The 18,165-nt window shown below is 49.9% G+C and overlaps 5 protein-coding genes across 5 annotated transcripts; 1 reads left to right on the top strand and 4 right to left on the bottom strand.

Moving 5' to 3' along the window:
- Positions 1-97: 97 nt before the first annotated feature.
- SAMD00019534_052240 (hypothetical protein) lies at positions 98-2,687 on the top strand (the record flags this gene model as incomplete). Its single annotated transcript, XM_012899695.1, has 2 exons — positions 98-116; positions 217-2,687. 2 exons carry the CDS (start codon positions 98-100, stop codon positions 2,685-2,687), a joined length of 2,490 nt encoding a protein of 829 aa, XP_012755149.1.
- Positions 2,688-3,038: 351 nt separating this feature from the next.
- On the bottom strand, positions 3,039-4,251 carry SAMD00019534_052230 (hypothetical protein; the record flags this gene model as incomplete). The annotated part of the gene is made up of 3 exons (XM_012899694.1): positions 3,039-3,190; positions 3,269-4,002; positions 4,100-4,251. The coding sequence occupies 3 exons, from the start codon at positions 4,249-4,251 to the stop codon at positions 3,039-3,041; spliced, it is 1,038 nt and encodes a 345-aa protein (XP_012755148.1).
- Positions 4,252-4,945: 694 nt separating this feature from the next.
- On the bottom strand, positions 4,946-12,109 carry SAMD00019534_052220 (hypothetical protein; the record flags this gene model as incomplete). The annotated part of the gene is made up of 3 exons (XM_012899693.1): positions 4,946-11,094; positions 11,173-11,920; positions 11,993-12,109. The coding sequence occupies 3 exons, from the start codon at positions 12,107-12,109 to the stop codon at positions 4,946-4,948; spliced, it is 7,014 nt and encodes a 2,337-aa protein (XP_012755147.1).
- A 269-nt stretch (positions 12,110-12,378) lies between these two features.
- On the bottom strand, positions 12,379-13,885 carry SAMD00019534_052210 (hypothetical protein; the record flags this gene model as incomplete). The annotated part of the gene is made up of 2 exons (XM_012899692.1): positions 12,379-13,246; positions 13,311-13,885. The coding sequence occupies 2 exons, from the start codon at positions 13,883-13,885 to the stop codon at positions 12,379-12,381; spliced, it is 1,443 nt and encodes a 480-aa protein (XP_012755146.1).
- A 244-nt stretch (positions 13,886-14,129) lies between these two features.
- Positions 14,130-16,403, bottom strand: SAMD00019534_052200 (hypothetical protein; the record flags this gene model as incomplete). The annotated part of the gene is made up of 1 exon (XM_012899691.1): positions 14,130-16,403. One exon carries the CDS (start codon positions 16,401-16,403, stop codon positions 14,130-14,132), a length of 2,274 nt encoding a protein of 757 aa, XP_012755145.1.
- Between the last annotated feature and the right edge of the window lie 1,762 nt (positions 16,404-18,165).

Below are 18,165 nucleotides of genomic sequence, written 5' to 3'. Positions count from 1 at the left end.
ATTGATTTCAAAACATCATCTTCACAATCTGTCCTTTCACTCATCTCTACTTATATTAACTTATCTCCTTTAATTAACATACATATATATATATAAAATGACCGACGCCAACGCTGGTAAGTGCACTGATCACGCTCACTCAATCAATCAATCACACTAACATACTAACTCACTCGATCAATCACTCAATCAAACACTTAATATAAATATATTTAGTCATCAGAATCAAGCCACACCACTACATCCATGTTCTGGATAACAATACTAACGTCACACGTGTGGAGGTTGGTCCACTGACGTTCACTCGCCAGGACCACGAGAAGGTGGTTGCTGGTCCAGAGCCAATGATCATGATCCCACTTAGACACTACTGCACTATTGCCAACCCCATCGTGCGCAATGCCGAGGGCGCCCTGGTGCTCAACGAGTTTGGTGAGGTCAAGCTGAGACACGGAGATGAGGAGATCAGATTCGCCCAGGAGCCCTTCCCACTTTACCCAGGTGAGAAGCTCACTGGAAAGGTCACCGCCCTGCAGATCGTGCCCCAGCTCAAGGCACTCAGACTGCACGCCCTGCGTGACTTCACCGATGGCAAGTCCACCAAGGTTGCTGGTGATGAGTGGTTGTTCGAGGGTCCCGCCACCTACATCCCACGCATTGAGGTTAGAATCGAGGAGGAGGTCAAGGCCACCATCATTGCACCAAACCAAGCCCTGAAGCTGCGTGCCAACAAGGCTTTGCTCGACCGCAACGGAGCCACCCGCAAGGCTGGTGAGGAGTGGTTGATCAGACAGGTGGGTGCCTACCTGCCAGGCGTCGACGAGAAGGTCATCGATACCATCAACGCCTACATCCTTACCGATAAGAAGGCCCTCCACCTCAAGGCCGTCAAGACCTTCACCGACGAGCGTGGAAAGCTGCGCAAGGCTGGTGAGGAGTGGTTGGTCACTTCCAACGACTCTGAGACCCACATCCCAGACGTCTACGAGACCGTCGTCGGTGAGGTCAACATCACCACCTTGACCAACCGTCAGTACTGTGTCGTCATGGACCCAATCGGTACCGATGGAAAGCCACAGCTTGGTCAGAAGGAGCTCAGAAAGGGTGAGTTGTCCTTCTTCCTGCGTCCAGGTGAGTCCCTCGAGGGCAACCGCATCCAGTCCATCTACATTCTCAATGAGCAGGAGGCCCTCTTGCTCCGCGCTAAGGAGACCTTTGACGACGGAAAGGAGAAGCACTTGGCCGGTGACCGTTGGATGATCTACGGCCCATGTGACTACGTCCCACCCGTCCAGGTTGAGGTCGTCGAGAAGCGTGACTCCATCCCATTGGACGACAATGAGGGTATCTACATCCGTGACATCAAGAGCGGTAAGATCACCACCATCTCTGGTCGCTCATACATGCTTAAGCCAAACGAGGAGTTGTGGTCAATGGAGTTGCCAAAGACCGTCGAGGAGGTCCTCGCCAAGGAGACCAACGATCCCGAGTTCTCTGACAACCGTGACAAGACCCGTGTCGTCACCTACCGCGCACCACACAACTCTGCCGTCCAGATCTACGACTACAAGGAGAAGAAGTCCCGTGTCGTCTTTGGCCCAGACTTAGTCATGTTGGGTCCAGATGAGCGTTTCACCGTTCTCTCGCTCTCTGGTGAGAAGCCAAAGCGCCCACACATGATCAAGGCCATCGCCCTCTACCTCGGACCAGACTTTATGACTGATGTCGTCATTGTCGAGACCTCTGACCACGCCAAGCTCTCCCTGAAGCTTTCATACAACTGGCAGTTCATCGTCGACAAGACCCAGACTGAGGAGGCCGCCAAGATCTTCCAGGTCCCAGACTTTGTCGGTGACTCTTGCAAGGCCATCGCCTCGCGTGTCCGTGGTGCTGTCGCCTCAGTCCCATTCGACGACTTCCACAAGCGCTCTGCTGAGATCATCCGTCACGCCGTCTTTGGTTTTGACGAGAACGGAGCACCAAAGGAGAACTTTGCCTTCAACGCCAACAACCTGATCATCACCAACATTGATATTCAGTCCGTCGAGCCAGTCGACCAGAGAACTCGTGACTCTCTGCAAAAGTCTGTCCAGCTCGCCATCGAGATCACCACCAAGTCCCAGGAGGCTGCTGCCCGTCACGAGGCTGAGAAGCTCGAGCAGGGTGCTCGTGGTCGTCTGGAGCGTCAAAAGATTAATGATGAGGCTGCCGCCGAGTTGGCCAAGAAGGACCTCTTGGAGCTGCAGGCTCAATCTGCCGCCGTCGAGTCCACCGGTCAAGCTACCGCTGAGGCCCAGGCTACCGCAGAGGCTCAGTCCATCTCTGCTCAGGCCAACGTCGAGCAGGCCAAGCTCCGTGCCCAGGCCACCAAGATCCGTGCCGAGTCTGAGCTCTTGCTCGTCAAGCAGAAGCGTGAGGCCGAGCTTGCCTACAAGAAGCAGATCGACGAGTTGGAGTTGAACAGACAGCGTGAGCTCTCCACCATCGAGGCCAAGAAGTTCAAGCAGTTGGTCGAGTCCATCGGTCAGGAGACCATCAAGTCCATTGCCCAGGCTGGTCCAGAGATGCAGGCCAAGCTGCTCAAGGGATTGGGTCTCAGCTCCGTGATGATCACCGACGGAAGCTCGCCAATCAACCTGTTCAACACTGCCAACGGTCTCTTGGGAGGTGCTCCAAAGGCCAAGTAAATATCTCCAGCAACAACACAGCGGCCGTAGCAGCAACAACTGGTTGAATCAACACCAACAGATACTTAACTTAGTATTTGTTTGTTAATTAAACTGTATATTAAGATATAACATTTGTATTGTTTGGAAATATTTATTTATTATTTGTTTGATTGGTTGATTGGATGGATAACTAAATACAAAGATTAATCCTTGGAGCTTTGCCAGGTTGTGAATTGAATGTAATAGAGAGTATGAGACTGATGGGGGGAGATAGGTAAACTATTATTCTAGGTGAGAGAAGACATCCCATCTGGATGTCTTTTTGTGTCCCCATCATTACAGGATGGTGAGATGGAGTTGTTGTCTTTTCTACTTATCGGCAACCTTGATGATGACCTTTCCAAAGTTCTTGCCTTCGAGTAGACCAATCAATGTCTGTGGAGCATTCTCCAATCCATCAGTAACGTCCTCACGGTAAGTGATCTTGCCTTCAAACACCCATTGTCCCATGGCATCAGCGACTGTATTGGTTTGGAAGAGAATCGGTTAGTAACTGTTTAAGTTGTTTGATCAATCGCTCATGATACCATTATACATACACTCTTTGTATCTGTGACCATAATCCATTGTGGAGATGAAACCTTGGACACGCATTCTCTTTGAAAGGATCTTGCCGTTGTATGCAGAGATTCTGTCTGGTCCGACTGGGTAGGAGGTGGCGTTGTAGACAGAGATCAGTCCACAGATTGGGATACGTGCACCAGTGTTGACAAGGTCCAGGACAGCATTGAACACCTTTCCTCCAACATTCTCAAAGTAGACATCGATGCCCTTGGGACAGGCCTCCTTCAACAGTTGAGCCATGTTGTCATCCTTGTGATCGATACACTTGTCGAATCCAAGTGTCTCGACCGCATAGCGACACTTCTCTGGACCACCAGCAATACCAACAACGTAGCAGCCCTTGATCTTGGCGATTTGTCCGACCAAAGAGCCAACGGCACCGGTGGCGGCAGAGACCACAACAGTCTCACCTGGCTTGGGGTTACCAATATCGATGAGGCCAAAGTATGCAGTGAGGCCTGGCATACCGAGTGCACCAAGTGCCAGGGATTGGTGGTTCAAGATTGGTCCCTTCAACTTCTCCATGAACTTGCCATTTGAAATGGCATAGTCTTGCCATCCGAGGTAACCAACAACAGTGTCACCAACGGCATAGTTTGGATGGTTTGACTTGACCACCACAGACACAGTTCCTCCAACAATCACGTCACCAATCTGCAATGGTGCAGCATATGACTCGGCAGCATTCATTCTACCTCTCATATATGGGCTGTAGATGGGTTTGAAAGAAGAAGAAGAGTATGAGAATAGTGTAAGTGATTGATTGATAGTCATTTCATTCATTCATTCAAACATCAACAACATACTCTAGAGACAGATAGATGGTCCTTAGCAACAACTCACCATCAGCAGGCTCTGGAATGGGAACAGTCTCATATTTAAAGTTATCAAGTACTGGTGCACCATGTGGACGTGATGCCAACAACCATCTTCTGTTTACAGTGTTGCTTTGTGCCATTATTCTTTCTTGTATTAAAAGAGTATTTAAAGATTATTTGTTTATATTAATTATATTTGTTTACAGTTAACAATAATAAGTCTACTGACTGGACCAGAGTCATGACCCTTTATAAATATCATCTGTCCCTTAATTAATCTTCTTCAATCTTCTTTGGCAATGTTCTTTCACTCGCTTTTTGAATTCAATCGATGTTCACCAAATGTGGTGCTTAGACCAATCTGGTCAAAGGTGTTGTCAAACCTTCTTCACTGTTGGTGGAACACCCCCATAATTTGATATTTCACACCTTGTATTCATTTCCAACTCCTATGTCCCCATGGTTCCCAAGATCGTCCGACTCTATTATTGATTGAATGTGATTGCATCATACAATAATCCAATTCTTTAGGATTCCTCGATCGATCATTATTCTTTATGGTCAAATGATCATTGTCATTCTTTAATTCATCATGTTGTTGCCAAATGAAATTGACAAGGACAAGGGACAAGGACAAGTAGAAGGTATCCTACCAAACGGACAATACAATGGGCATGTTCTATATACATCTCTTTAATAAAAATAATAATAATAACAATAATATATATATGTTGGATGATGGAATCCATGGATTGAATGTTTGAGTCATTGATGATGAATGAATGATGTGTGCCAGTTCAGTCCAGTCCAGTCCATACCAGACAAGTTGGTAGTTTACCAGAATGCACACCAACCAACATAACATTGACAAAGGTGTTCATGTGATGTGGCTTGATCGATTAGCTTCTGAACTTGTTCTGGTACACCTAATGTCTCATCCTTGCTAAAGTCTCTTCCAGTCAACTTCTTGTTGACACGATTGATAACAGAGAGTGCTCTCTCGTTCAATGCCTCTGGAACAACTTCCTCAACCTGTTCGTCGACACGTCCTCTCGTGGGTTGTCTGTGTACGGGTGAGGTGGTGAGCGAGGGCTCTGGCGACTCGTGATCGATCAGGTCCTGCTTGATCTTGGTCTCCTTCTCGTGATTGGGCGTGAGCAGTCTCCAGTTGATCAGTGGGTCGTGGACAAAGGCCTCTAGCACGGCCATCAATGACTCCTTGTTCTTGCGCAGCACAGACATCACAGCCTCGCACGTCAGCCGGAAGTTGCCCTCGATACCAGACACCTCCATTGCGTTGATCAACATTCTGGTCAGACGGAAGGGGATCTTCTCGGGGAACTTCTCTCGGTGCATTGCCACCTCGAAACAGTCGCCAAAGTCGATGTGCAGGATTCTGCCCGTGTGGCGGTCCAGCATCAGGTTGCTGGGATGGCGATCGCCCAGTCCCAGGATGTAGCCCACCATGGACATCACTGCCAGTGATCTTGTGTAGTTCGTGCGACGATCCAGCCATGTCTCAGAGTTCCTGCTCTTGAGCCAGAGCACCTTGTGCAGGTCCTGGCCGCTGGTGTTCTCCAGGGCGTACTCAAACACCTCGACCTTTTGCATCAGTGTAAGGTTGTCAAAGTCAGAGCACATCTGCATCATTAGGCGATGCTCAATGTTGAGCAGAGTCTTGGTGCTCTCACGGTAGTCGCGAATCAGTGCGTGAAGTGTGTCCGAGTGAGGCACCCAGCCAATCAAACCAGAGTTGGGTGAAAGGGGGATGACACTGAAGCGACGGATACTCAAGTGTGACTTGGCCGTGTCGTGGTTGGCGCTGAGCAACGTGTTGACCAGACCAAACAACTGCATGACTCTCTCATCCTGACGAAGGTCCTCGTGGCCCTTCAACAGGAATGTATACTCGAGGCCGTCCGATCCAATGATCGTCAGCTTTCTTGGTCGCTGCTTGGAGGGGATGACGCTGAGCACCTGTGAGAATGATTGAATCCTGATGATAGGCTCGCCGGCTCTGTACGTGCCCGGCACAACTAGCTCCATATCGCGCGAGTTCATCAATCGAGGCGAGATGTACTGTAGCTCCAACGAGATCATTTGTGGCAACTGTTTGTAAATCCTTCTGAACACCTGGTAGTAGAGGTCCCATGCCTGGTTCAAGTCGCCCTCCTTTCTCGATCGCTCATACTTCTTGGTCCACTCCAACGCCTCCTGTAGGTCGCGACCAAATGCATGAATGAATGATGTCTCGCTCGTCGTCTCTGGTCCCTTCTCAATGATCTGATGCAGCGGGGCGAGGGTGGCAAGCATTGCATCTGGGTTGTGCTCGCCAAAGTATTGACGTGAGGCATCCTCCAGACCCTCGTACCACATCTCGTGCCAGAGGATGGCACAGCGCACCAGCTCTTGGCTGACTGGCAGCGCCTGATCGATCAGATTGGTGTGCTTCCTCATCTTGTCCATAATGGCCTTTGCTGCGGCCAGTCGCGCCGGTGACTGAGACTTGGTGGCGACAGTCAGCGGGTAGACAAGCGCCTGTGGGTGCTCCTTGCCAATCGAGTCGAGAAGCTCGTGAAGTAGGCGACGGACTGGCAGCACTGGTGCATGGATACGGGCGATCAGCTGAGGTATGACCTGAAGCCAAGTGTCGATACTGATTGTGTTGAAGCCCTGCAGCAGGCAGGCCTCGACATCCTTTTGTGCTCCGTGCTTGAACCACAGAGTGAGCAGACGCAGTGTGTCCTGCAACGACTTCTCGGGCGCCAGTGCGATCGAGCGGAAGAAACTGTGGATTGATGGGATCAAGTGGCTGGCAATCTGTTCGGCCGTGCCGCCATTCTGTTCAAAGTGTGAGACGACCTCAAAGTTGATGAGGGCCCATGAATGCCATGCCTTGTACCAGTTGGGATCACACTCTGTGGCGGAGCGGAATGAGGATACGACGCCTGGGATGGATGACTCGTTCAGTGTCACTCCAAGCTCGAGTTGCCACTCGCCCAGCTTCAAGTAGGCGCGGGCTTGCAGCGGCAGGTCCTCGGTATCCTTGAGCACCTGGACGAATGTGCGCAATCGCTCAAAGGCAGCAGGCTTGGCACCGGCGCTCCACAACTGTTTGATGTAGGCAAACGTGATCTTTGGATGTGTGTTGGGCAGGATGCCGCCAAACTGCTGTGTGGCAGGGTCGCGACCCATCAGCATGGTGAGCGTCTTTTGAGCGAGACCCATACGCGAGCTCTTCCTGCACAGGCCAATGAACTTGAGCCACATGTCCAGCTCCTCGTGTGGCGAAATCACCAGTGAGTGCACCGCCAGGATGCTCTGCCAGATGTCCACGTTGTGCTGGCAGCCTCTTAGTCTCGTCTTCCATGTGTTGCGAATAAGCTGTTTGCGATCGGTGCCATCAACACCACACTTCTTGTACTCGATGATCTCCTCTAGCTCAGACAGCTGCTGCAGTCGCACCACCATCTTGTAAGCACGATTGTAGCTCTCGCCAATCAGTGCAGTGATCTCTGTGTCGACGAGACTGCGTGCGCGCTCAATGTGATGCTGGGCGTTGGTGAAGTTGTCCTTGTGCACCTCTAGTATGGCGCGGTAGAATGAGCCTTCTATCGTCTCCTGACTCATGGCCTTGGCGTACTCATCCATTGACTCCCAGCTGGCCAAGTTCCAAGCGGCCGCCGATGCGAGCGGCGCCACCGACGACTTGGTCGACTCGTTGGCGTTCTTCCAGACCTCGTGCGACAGCTGACCCAGACGTTCCCACTCGCCCAGAGCGTGTAGGCAACGCATGATACCCAGGGTGTTCTCGATTGAGTGTGGGTCGTCCTTCTGCTTCTTCTCGTAGGCCGACAGGGCGTCCTCCCAGCGACGCAGCTTCTCGTACCAGTTCTCCTTGAGCTCGACGCTGTGGTTCTTTTGTGCAAAGATCAGGATACCAATAGCCGCCTCAGGCTGCTGAAGCTGATTGTTAATGCTGATCAACGCTTCGATTGTTTGATTGGTGACGGCTGTTGATTGTTGGAACTCAATCTCCTTGTAGTGTAGCGCCTTGGCGTAGGCGTGACACTTCTCGGCCAGCGCGCCCAGTGTCTTGATGTCGATTGGGAGTGGTTTGTCATGTAGCTCCATGAACTCTGCAAGGTTGAGCAGGGTCTGTAGTGTTTCGGGTGGGATGCTGGGCGAGCTGAGCGCAGTCTCGAGACTGTGCACCAGCTCGTCTTGGTATTGCTCGTGAAGCTCGGTCCAGCAGCTGACAAAGCCGGCATTGAACAGTTCTCTGACCAGTGGATGGTAGTCCTGGGCCAGCGAGAGACAGGAGCGTAGTGCGGGCGAAGGAGACTCGCGGAGCAGTTCGACAGAGAAACGACGGATCCACTCGACCCAGTCCTCCTTGGTGGATCGCTGTGAAGTCTCCCAGGCCGTCTTGAGATGCTGTTCATTGGCCTTGAGCTTCTTGAAGCCCATCTCCGGAGACACAGATGTCGTGGCCTCCTCGGATGCTGTGTCGGGGTGTCGCGAGCCTGGGAAGTCATTGTCACCGCCCGATGCACCAATCAACTGTTGGTTCTTGAGCAACTTGGACACGAGCACTTCATAGGTGTTGAACTGGATGTCGCGCTTGGCCAACACCTTGCCAACCATTGGGATGAATATTGCATAGTCTGAGCCAAGTTGGAAGACCAACGAGCAGAGCGTGGCTAGTGCGTCGTCCTTGAGCTCGTTGGGTCCGTCTACATCAAGTACACGAGCCAATGGATGTATGATTCTCGAGGCATAGTCAGAGAAGTTGAGCTTCTTGCACAGACGACCGATGGTCTGGATGGCCAGGATGCGCACCTGCGTTGTGACATCCACCTGTTCAAACAGCTTGACCACTGCGGGGATCACCAGATGGAGGTAGTCGTCCAGGTTGGTGCCAAACACCTCGAGTGCCTTGAGAACCTTGGATGTGGGCTGGCGCTTGGGAGAGCGGTCTGTGTGCAGCACGTTGAGCATCTGTGGGATCAGGTTGGGCAGGTACACCTTGAACTCGTCGTTCAGCGCGGATGAGATCTCCTCGACCAGATTGATGATGGGGATCAACAAGCTGGAGTTCCAGTACTTCTCAATCAGCGCAAACACGTCGACAAGGTAGTCACGAATGTGCTGCTTGACGATCGACACGAGTGAGCCCAGTTGTTGGAAGAGGAACTCGCGGAAGCCAGGCTCGCACGTGTTCATCACCTGGAGGAAGGGCGGCATGATCTGTGGGAGGAACGGGATGCACTTCAGGCCCAGACTCTTGAAGATGAACATCACAGCCTGGATGACGCTCGTGTGATGGCTGGACAATGATGGATCGCGAAGAATCTTCATCAAGGCCGTGATGGCCACTGTGGGGTAGTAGTCCTCAGATGCTGGGGATGTGACCAGCTCAATGGCCGACACGCCATTGGACGAGGATTTGTCGTCCAACTTGGGGTCCTCGCGTCGCTGTCCAAGCTCGTTCATCTTGTGTTTGTATGGGTCGAGCGCACCGAGGATACCCAGCACCTTGATAACCTCGCGTCTGATTGATGGGATGCGTTCGGTCTTGAGAGCATTGAGCAGGATGTCGAGAAGCGCGGGATATCTGGCAAAGGGACGGATAACATATCCCGTGCTGGATGCGAGTTGTCCGAGGGTCTTGAGCGCGACCTCACGCTTGCTAGTCGACGACTGATCTTGAAGTGTCTCGATGATGAGTGGCAGAAGCAGGTCGATGTGCTGGGTCATCTCGTCGCCGCCCACGACAGACAGCTCGCCCAGTGCGGCCAGCACACATGATGCAACACGTGGATTGCTGTCGCGCAGCTTGGGCAACAGGGCTTTGAGTATGGGATCGACATAGGGCTTGATGAGCTTCTCAGAGGCCCCGATCAGATGTCCGAGGAGACGTGCCGACTCTTCTTTGTTGCGACTGTCACCGCTGAACTCCAGCTCAGTCAGCAGCTGGATAAGTGTCTTTCTGAGAGAGGGCATGACGTAGGCGGGGTTGCGGATTGTGAGACGGCCAATGACTGAGATGGAGAGCTCGCGGATCTCAAACACCTCGTCGTTGAGCGCGATGAACAGACTGCGCAGGTTCTCAGCCTGCGCCAAGTGATGGTCGAATCGAGTGTCCAGTGAGCTGAGCACCGTGCGACGGATTGATGGGTTGGGGTCGGCAATACCGACCACGAGCAGCTTCTCCAGCACCTCTCCCACAATGACTGATGTGTGGCCTCTTGTGGGAGCCGGTTCGCCTGGTTTGACCATGAGTTTGGCACATGTGATGGCTGCCTCGCGTCTAATCTCGGGGTTGTCGTCGTCCAAGAATGTGGAGACAGTGTCGCGAACAAACTCCAAAAGGTTGTGATTGGAGAAGTCGAATGAGCCCAGAGTCTTCAAGGCCAGCGCGGTGACCGATGGATCCGAGTCGGGGTTGGGCAGCGTATATGTGACCAACACGCCCTGGAATGTGCCCGAGCTCTTGCGATACTGTGACGGAGTGCCAGGCTCCTGGAATGGTTTGTTGGCCAGCACCTGCGACACAAGCGACAGCAGCATCTTTTGAATCTGAGGGATGAGCGACGGTAGAGAGACGGTGAGGTCGCGCAGCGCATCGATCAGCACCGAGGTGAGACCGGGCGTGAACATCTGTGTGAGGATGGCATTGACGTGCTGGATCATCACAGGGCCGACGGCCGTTGACAGCATACTGATGCAGGTGAGCACCTCTGGATTGAACTGCTTGCCCTTCATCGTCAGGGCTGCTTTGATCGTCACCACGATCTTTTCCAGGTAGGGTTTGATGTTACCGCCCACGGCCAACGCGATCTCGCCCAGAGCAATGAATGAATATGATCGCTCTCCTTGATTCTTTAGTGATGCCAACACATGTATCATACAGTTGTTAAGGTGATGATGTACAAAGTCCTTTGGACAGAAGAGTGCCATGCTTGGTAGCAACGTGATCACTGTCGAATGGATGGGGGGATGGTTTTGAGGTTAGGATGTGAATCGTGGAGGTGCCAGTCCAGTCTAGCCCAACGTACCAGTCTTCTTAACGAGCTTGTCACGATGCTCTTTGTATCGGAGGATGGTCTCGCAGACATCCTTGAACTTGTTGAACATGAAGTCGCCAGTGTTGCGAAGTAGCTCACCAAGGGTGAGCAGTGAGCCGTGGATGGACTCGGGCGAGCCATTCTGTTTGAATGCTTTCTGTGATTCGTCATAGATCTTCTGGTACCACTGGAGTCGCAGACGACTCTCACGCTCGGCGATCAGCTCGAGACAGGCGCGCAGCGCCTCGACGGCACCCTCGCGAATCGCCACCTTGGTGTCGCGCAATGCCACCCAGATCTGATCGACAAAGTTGGCGGCGTGCACGTAGAACAGTGTCGGGGAGTTCTGCGCCAGCTCCTTGAGCACGAGCACGGCGGCGTGACGACGGTTCTCGTAGCGGTCGCCGCTCAGCCACTCGAGCGCACGTGTCACTTCAAACTCGACAATGTCGGCGGTCAATGTGCCGGATGAGCGGGCCAGACGGCCCAGCGCCTTGGAGGCCATCAGCATCACAGTCAAGTCGTTCGTCGACAGACCGATACGTAGATAGTTGGCAAACTTTGTCACCTTTGATGCATTCTCATCATAGTCCACATCAATCAACTCGTCAATGGCCATAATACCTCCAATCTTATCAGATATGCTATTACTATTCACCAGCTCAAAGAGTATATTATTTACATCGCCCATGAACCTTGTAAACGATTCATTAGACATCTCTCTGAATTGAGTTATTACCTACATAGACAGCGAATGAGTGAGTGAGTATGATTGTGATTGATGTGATGTGATGTGATTGATTGATCATACATATGTTCTTAGGCCTCTGGCAGCCTTCTGTCTATGTTCCTCATTCTTATTCTTGAGATCCAGGAGGATCTTGCTCAGGGCATCGGCCCACTGAGGTGGTTGATCGACCTGTGACATGTGATTGATCGATCAGTTCGTTCAGTAGTTCGTCTGTCCTGTCCTATACTTCTAATTATATATATATATGTATTACTTATACTACTACTTCTACTACTACTACACTTTATACTTTATACTTATACTAATATACACATTGAACCATTCAATCAATCAATCACAATTGTTCAATTTATGATCCATCATGAAGGTCGATGTGGGGTCTTGGCCCTCACACACTTTCCCTCGCACACACATAAACATACCCTCGCACACACAATCAAGTTTATTTACTTAGGCAACTTCTTTAACTCATGTAGTAACCAGATGGCTATGGAAAGGAGTGTAAGGGATCCAGCTTGATGACTGGCTCCAAGTGAGACTGGGACGAATGTTAGGAGTGTGGAGATACCAAGGATCACTTGTGCAGTGCCCATCACAGCCAGACTGTTGGCGGCCAATCTCGCGCGAGGTGTTAGTCCACCACGTCCACGGCGAGCCAATTGTGTCAGACCGAGGATTGAGGCGTAGGTCAGTGTGGCCAGCACACGATGCTGGAACTGCACGGTGACATCGTGCTCAAACATGTTCTTGTAGGCTGGTTGGATGCGTGGATTGATCAGGTCCTCGGGCACCCACTGGCCTCCCATCAGTGGGAATGTGTTATATATTAATCCGGCGTCTAGACCGGCTACGAATGCGCCAGACATGGCCGTCAGGAAGATCATGCCGGCGACAGGCGAGGCGTAGCGCAGGACACTGAGTGTCGCTGCATTTGGTTTGAGTCCTGCTTTGACCGCCTGGGAGAGTCTCGGCGACACCAGGTCCAAACCATACCAGAGCAGTGAGGAGTAGATTACAAAGGCCGAGCCAAGATGTGCGGCCAGTCTGTATTGGCTGACACGTGGCACTTCGCCCACGATCAACTTCTCGTCCAATCCAGACTTGACCATGTACCAGCCGAGTGCGCCCTGTGCTCCACCGAGCAAGAATATCGCCGTCAACTTCTTTGCCAGAGTCCTATCGATGTATCCCTTGCGCAAGTAATAGACAAAGGGGAAGAAGAATGCCACACCAATCATTCTGCCCATCAATCTATGTGAGTACTCCCAGAAGAATATCTGTTTGAACTCATTCAATGTCATTCCTTTGTTCAATCTAGATGTGATTGTGAGTTAGTTGGGGTTGGGATGGTTTCAACCGAGGTCAGGTAACAACATACTTTTGATACTCGGGATACTGCTTGTATCGATCAAACTCTTCCTCCCATTGTTGTTGAGTGAGTGGTGGAATGGCACCGACGATGGGCTTCCATTCGACCATTGATAGACCTGATTCAGTGAGTCTTGTGATGCCACCAACTACAACCATCACACCAACAAGTCCAGCTGAGAACAACAACCATCTTCCAACTCTCTTTCTACCAATGTCCTCGACCACCTCTTCTTCTTGTTCTTGCTTCTGCTCTTGTTTCTGACTCTCTTGTTCTTGAGTTGATGATGATGATGATGTGCTTGTGTAACTTCTGCTCATGTTGCTGTTGCTGTTGCGGCCAATGACATTGAATGGGGTGTCGACATTTATGATTGATGACGATGATGATCTTGAAAAGAGTGTAGAGCGCATTTGTCTTGCACCAACATTGATGTTGTGACCGGTGTTGAGCATTGACTTTGAAGATGTGATGGTTGTGTACCTGGCCATAGGTGTGAAGGTTAGTGGGTGGAGGCCTCCACCAACTTGAGCCTTTAGGACCTTTTGTAGAGTGATCTGTGATCGACCTAATGTTGACAACATGTTATTAGGTGCCAATATTTGTAGTTGTGTTTGATTGATTGATAATGAATGTCACGACGAATCATCTGATCAAATGTCACTTTGGTTTTAGTCCAACACACACAAACGATCAGCGATGTCCTGGTCCCTAGTGACCATCAATAGGGGGTTACACAACACTACATCTTGGACACATAATCACTCAATCAGAGTGTTCTGGATTGAAAGATCTGAACATCATTATGGTTTATTGGTTAGATGTACATTAACAACCTTGCTTGTTGTTGTTGTTGGGAAACATGGACATTGAAGTGCCATCGTGTTGCAACTTGCTACTACACAGTTGATCAAACTTATCATCACAATGAAGTGATTGGCGTATGTTGGCAATGATATTCAGATAATCAAAGTAGTATACATCGAACTTGGTCTCGCTGTTACTGCTTATGTTGTTGTTGGCATTGTTGTTGTTGACAATGTTGTTGACAACACTGCTGTTGTTGTCCTCAAGATCAAAGATAACCTGTGGCGAGGGTGGCCTTGACACTGGCGATGACGATGATGATGTTGAGATACCATGAAGTTGAGGTGAGCTTGTGGGTGTGCCAGTCACTGAACTTGAAGGACTGGGAGTGTAGGGCTGGATGAGGATGGACTCTAGATGCTTGAGGAAGCTCTTGGCCTCAGCTCGATGCTTGATGACATATTTGAGCAAAGTCTTTTCAAACTCTGCTGGCTTCATCTTGTCCTGAGTGAAGAAGCTCTCGCGGAACACCTCGTTGAACAGGCTTGGATTGCTTGATATGCGGCCCTTGGCCATCTCGGCACAATACCTAAATATACCTCTCCTTATCAGATGTGGATCCTTTGTCACCAACAGATTGTTCTCCAAGTCTTGCTTGGCCTTGTGGAAGTTGCCATAAACGCTAAAGACTTGTACACGATACAGTGGATTGTTGTTGGTGTTGGCGCCAGGAGTGCCAGCGGCTGGTGGGGTGAGCGAGTTGGTGATGGTCAATGCTGGTGGCTTGGTTGGAGTTGGTGGGTCACGGGGAGAGAGTGCACTCTCGAGCTTGCTAAGGTCGCAGTGCAAAGAGGTTGCTGGTTTACATGAATGTACAGGGATCAATGGAGGGAAGTCCAAGTCGTCTCTGGATTGCAGCTGTTGGTCGCGACTGGAGGTGTTGGCAGCGCTGGTGGGCATTGACGACCACACCTGGCTGACGGCACTCCAGGGCGATGGCGATGGCAATGGTGATGTTGGTGATGATACAGGTGTCTCCTCCTCGCGTTCAAATGAGGAGGCATTGATGTTTACAAATGGGAAGCCACCATTGGTGCGCGGTGACGAGCTTGATGAGGATGATGTTGAGGGTGCTGGAGAGGTCGATGGCGACACGGCCTCGGACGAGCTGGCTGACAAAGATGGTGTCATTATGATGGGGATGGGACTGGAGGAGGTGTCGATGAGGTCCATTGACTCAATCACCGTGTCCTTCTTCTCACAGCTTGGCAACAGTGACATGTAGTCCTTGACCAGGGGATCAAGGATGATGTGGAATGAGTCGATCGAGAATGCGTAGGGTCGCTGGATCTTCTTGACAAACTTGATGTCGATGAGACGCTCCTTCTCATGTCCAATGGTGATGAGCGACCAGTTGTCCGTGTCCTTGTCAGCGTCGTGCTCGCGGTTGTTCACCTTGACACGCTCGCGGAAGAACTGATCAAACACGTCCTTCTTGGTGAGCTCGCGACCAGTCTGGCGACGCACCTCGGCCACGATTATCGTTTCCTCAATGTCGAGCAGCGTGGCAAAGTCCGAATGACGAGTGATGTACAGACTTAGATCAATGTCGTTGTAAAAGGCCGACGACTGCTCGGCCGTGGTCTGTCGACTGTTGATGATCGCCGACGCCGTGCTGCCAACAAGTCGCACGCCATAGTTGGCCAGGACCACGCCGCGACGATGCAGCTCCTCCAGAATCAGTGCCAATATCTCCTCGATCGACAGAACAATTGTTATAGAATGATCGATTGATGATACCTTATTCTTCTCTTTGATTATCTTGAGCAGCAAGTTGATGCGGTCCTTTGACAGCATGCCACAAGCAGAGTTCTTACATCCAACCTTTGTCCTTGGGCGGCCCAGCGCCAGAGAGTTTGCTGCAACAGATGATGGAATGGCCATATAAGGTGAGTTGGTTGGTGATATCAAGTTGTTATTATTATTGTTGTTGTTGAAGGTATATACAGAGGTTGAGGTTGATGAAGATGAGGATGTGAATGAGGATGTTGATAAGAATGGTGCAATGACCAAAGGTGTCAAAGGTTGTGAGTTGTTGTTGTTGTATGATCTGCAGAATGTCTGTGTGTTTGTCTGTGTCTGTTGCTGTTGAAGTGGCTGTTGTTGCTGGGATGTTTGTGGAAGTGCCACTTGTTGATCGTTGGTAATATAATATTGAGAGTAAGGGAAGTAATGTGGAGAGGACTGGACGAAGGAGTAATGCTGTTGAGGTACTACGGCAACAGTTGTGTTCATTGTTTGTTTTCTTGAGTTTATGGATGGGATGGCTGGCAAGCTGGAAAGGATGAGGTTGGGGATTGGAGGTTGGTTGGAGGATTGGGTAGGGTTGGAGAATGGAATGGAACTACGCTGTATATTACAAAGGTTGAGGAGGGAGTAAGACTGCGAAATTGTTAGTAATCATGTGATTGAGCTCAATGAATGACACATTATATAAGTTGTGTTGTTGTTGGGTCTGAGATTGAATGTGTTGTTGGAGATTGAACTCGATGTCTCCGCTGCTTGGGATTGGGTCAAAGATGTGGTTTGTGGTGGAAATGGGAAATACCCTGGAAGTTGAGGAAACTCCCAAAGTCGAAACACATCGCGAGTCATGAAGGGTCATTCCACGTCAGCTGACACACTGTTTGTACACATTCTATTATTCATTGAATTGAATATAACAACATAATAATAAATTAATTAATAACATACTTATAAATATAATTATTATAGTTAAATAAAGTACAACAAGAGTAAAGTCAAAAGTGGTGTATTTGATTAGTGAATGTATAAATGATTTGAATGAGTTTGGAAAGATATAATAATAGGACTAATGAATGATTGGATTATTAGGTCCTAGGTTTGAGTGGCTGTCTTTGCCAAACAGCCCCTCTACTACTACACTCACTCCTATATTCTATTTGGATGCCACCGCACTACTTAACACTGCACCGCACCGCACTGCACCTTCATCATCAACAACACCAATTACGGCATCGCAAGCATCGCATCGTATCGCATATCGCTGCTGCCACTGTACACACAATCCAATCCAATCCAAACCAATTCAAATTCAATCAATCAATCAATCCCCATCTTCCAAACTTCAAGCTTCCTTGCGGAAGTGTCACAACACACACACACACACACACACACACATCACAAGGAAGGACTGTCCTACTACTTAAATAGGCTAATAATATATGTTGACGTCGCAGTGGACAACACAGATGATCGATATCCAATAACCACATCACTATAACTATAACCCGCTCATCGACACATGGTCGTTGAGGTTTGCCGTGATTGATTGATAGTTTGATTGATGATGATGATTGGTGGTGATGATGATGATGAGGGAAGGAGTGATTGATTGATCTCTGTTTCTGTAACAAGTGTGTATTGAACAATCAGGAACACACACCCTTCTACTACTTGCTCTTTAGCAAATGGACAGATTCCTTTCCGATGTGATGTGATGATGTTTGTGTGTGTGTATGATTGATTGATTGATTGGTTGTTGGTTGTTGGTTGTTGAATTGACACAGGGCCGCGCCAACTGGAACAGATAATCAATCAATCAAACATGTTTGGTTTGTTATTTCCATGTGTTGGAGTCATCCAGTCGACGATCAGACCATCGATGAAAAGTGTAGTGGAACACACACAACACACAATAATCAGACAGGCAAGTGATAATTATAATAACGGGTATTGCCAATAACATAGATGATGATTATGATGATGTTGTGTGTGTGAGAGTGTGTAGCTGGATAACGATTGCACTTCAAAGGGTTTCGTGTGTTAAGTGTCTGGATGGTAGTGGGGGTGTGTGTGTGTGGTCGAGTCGCGCGAGTTTGTGGTGCTGATGTCAATGTAATATGATGATGGAAGAATGTAGTTACCTCAAAGGATGGAAAAAGAGGAGGGAGGAGAGAGGAGGGTAGATGGATGAAGGTATGGCACAGCCTTTAGCTGCTAGCTAGATGATGCTAACTGGCTGTCTGGCACAGGT

Source organism: Acytostelium subglobosum (genome assembly GCF_000787575.1).
Source record: "Acytostelium subglobosum LB1 DNA, scaffold: scaffold9, whole genome shotgun sequence".
Lineage (NCBI taxonomy): Eukaryota > Evosea > Eumycetozoa > Acytosteliales > Acytosteliaceae > Acytostelium > Acytostelium subglobosum.
This window is presented reverse-complemented; position numbering and strand designations above follow the sequence as displayed.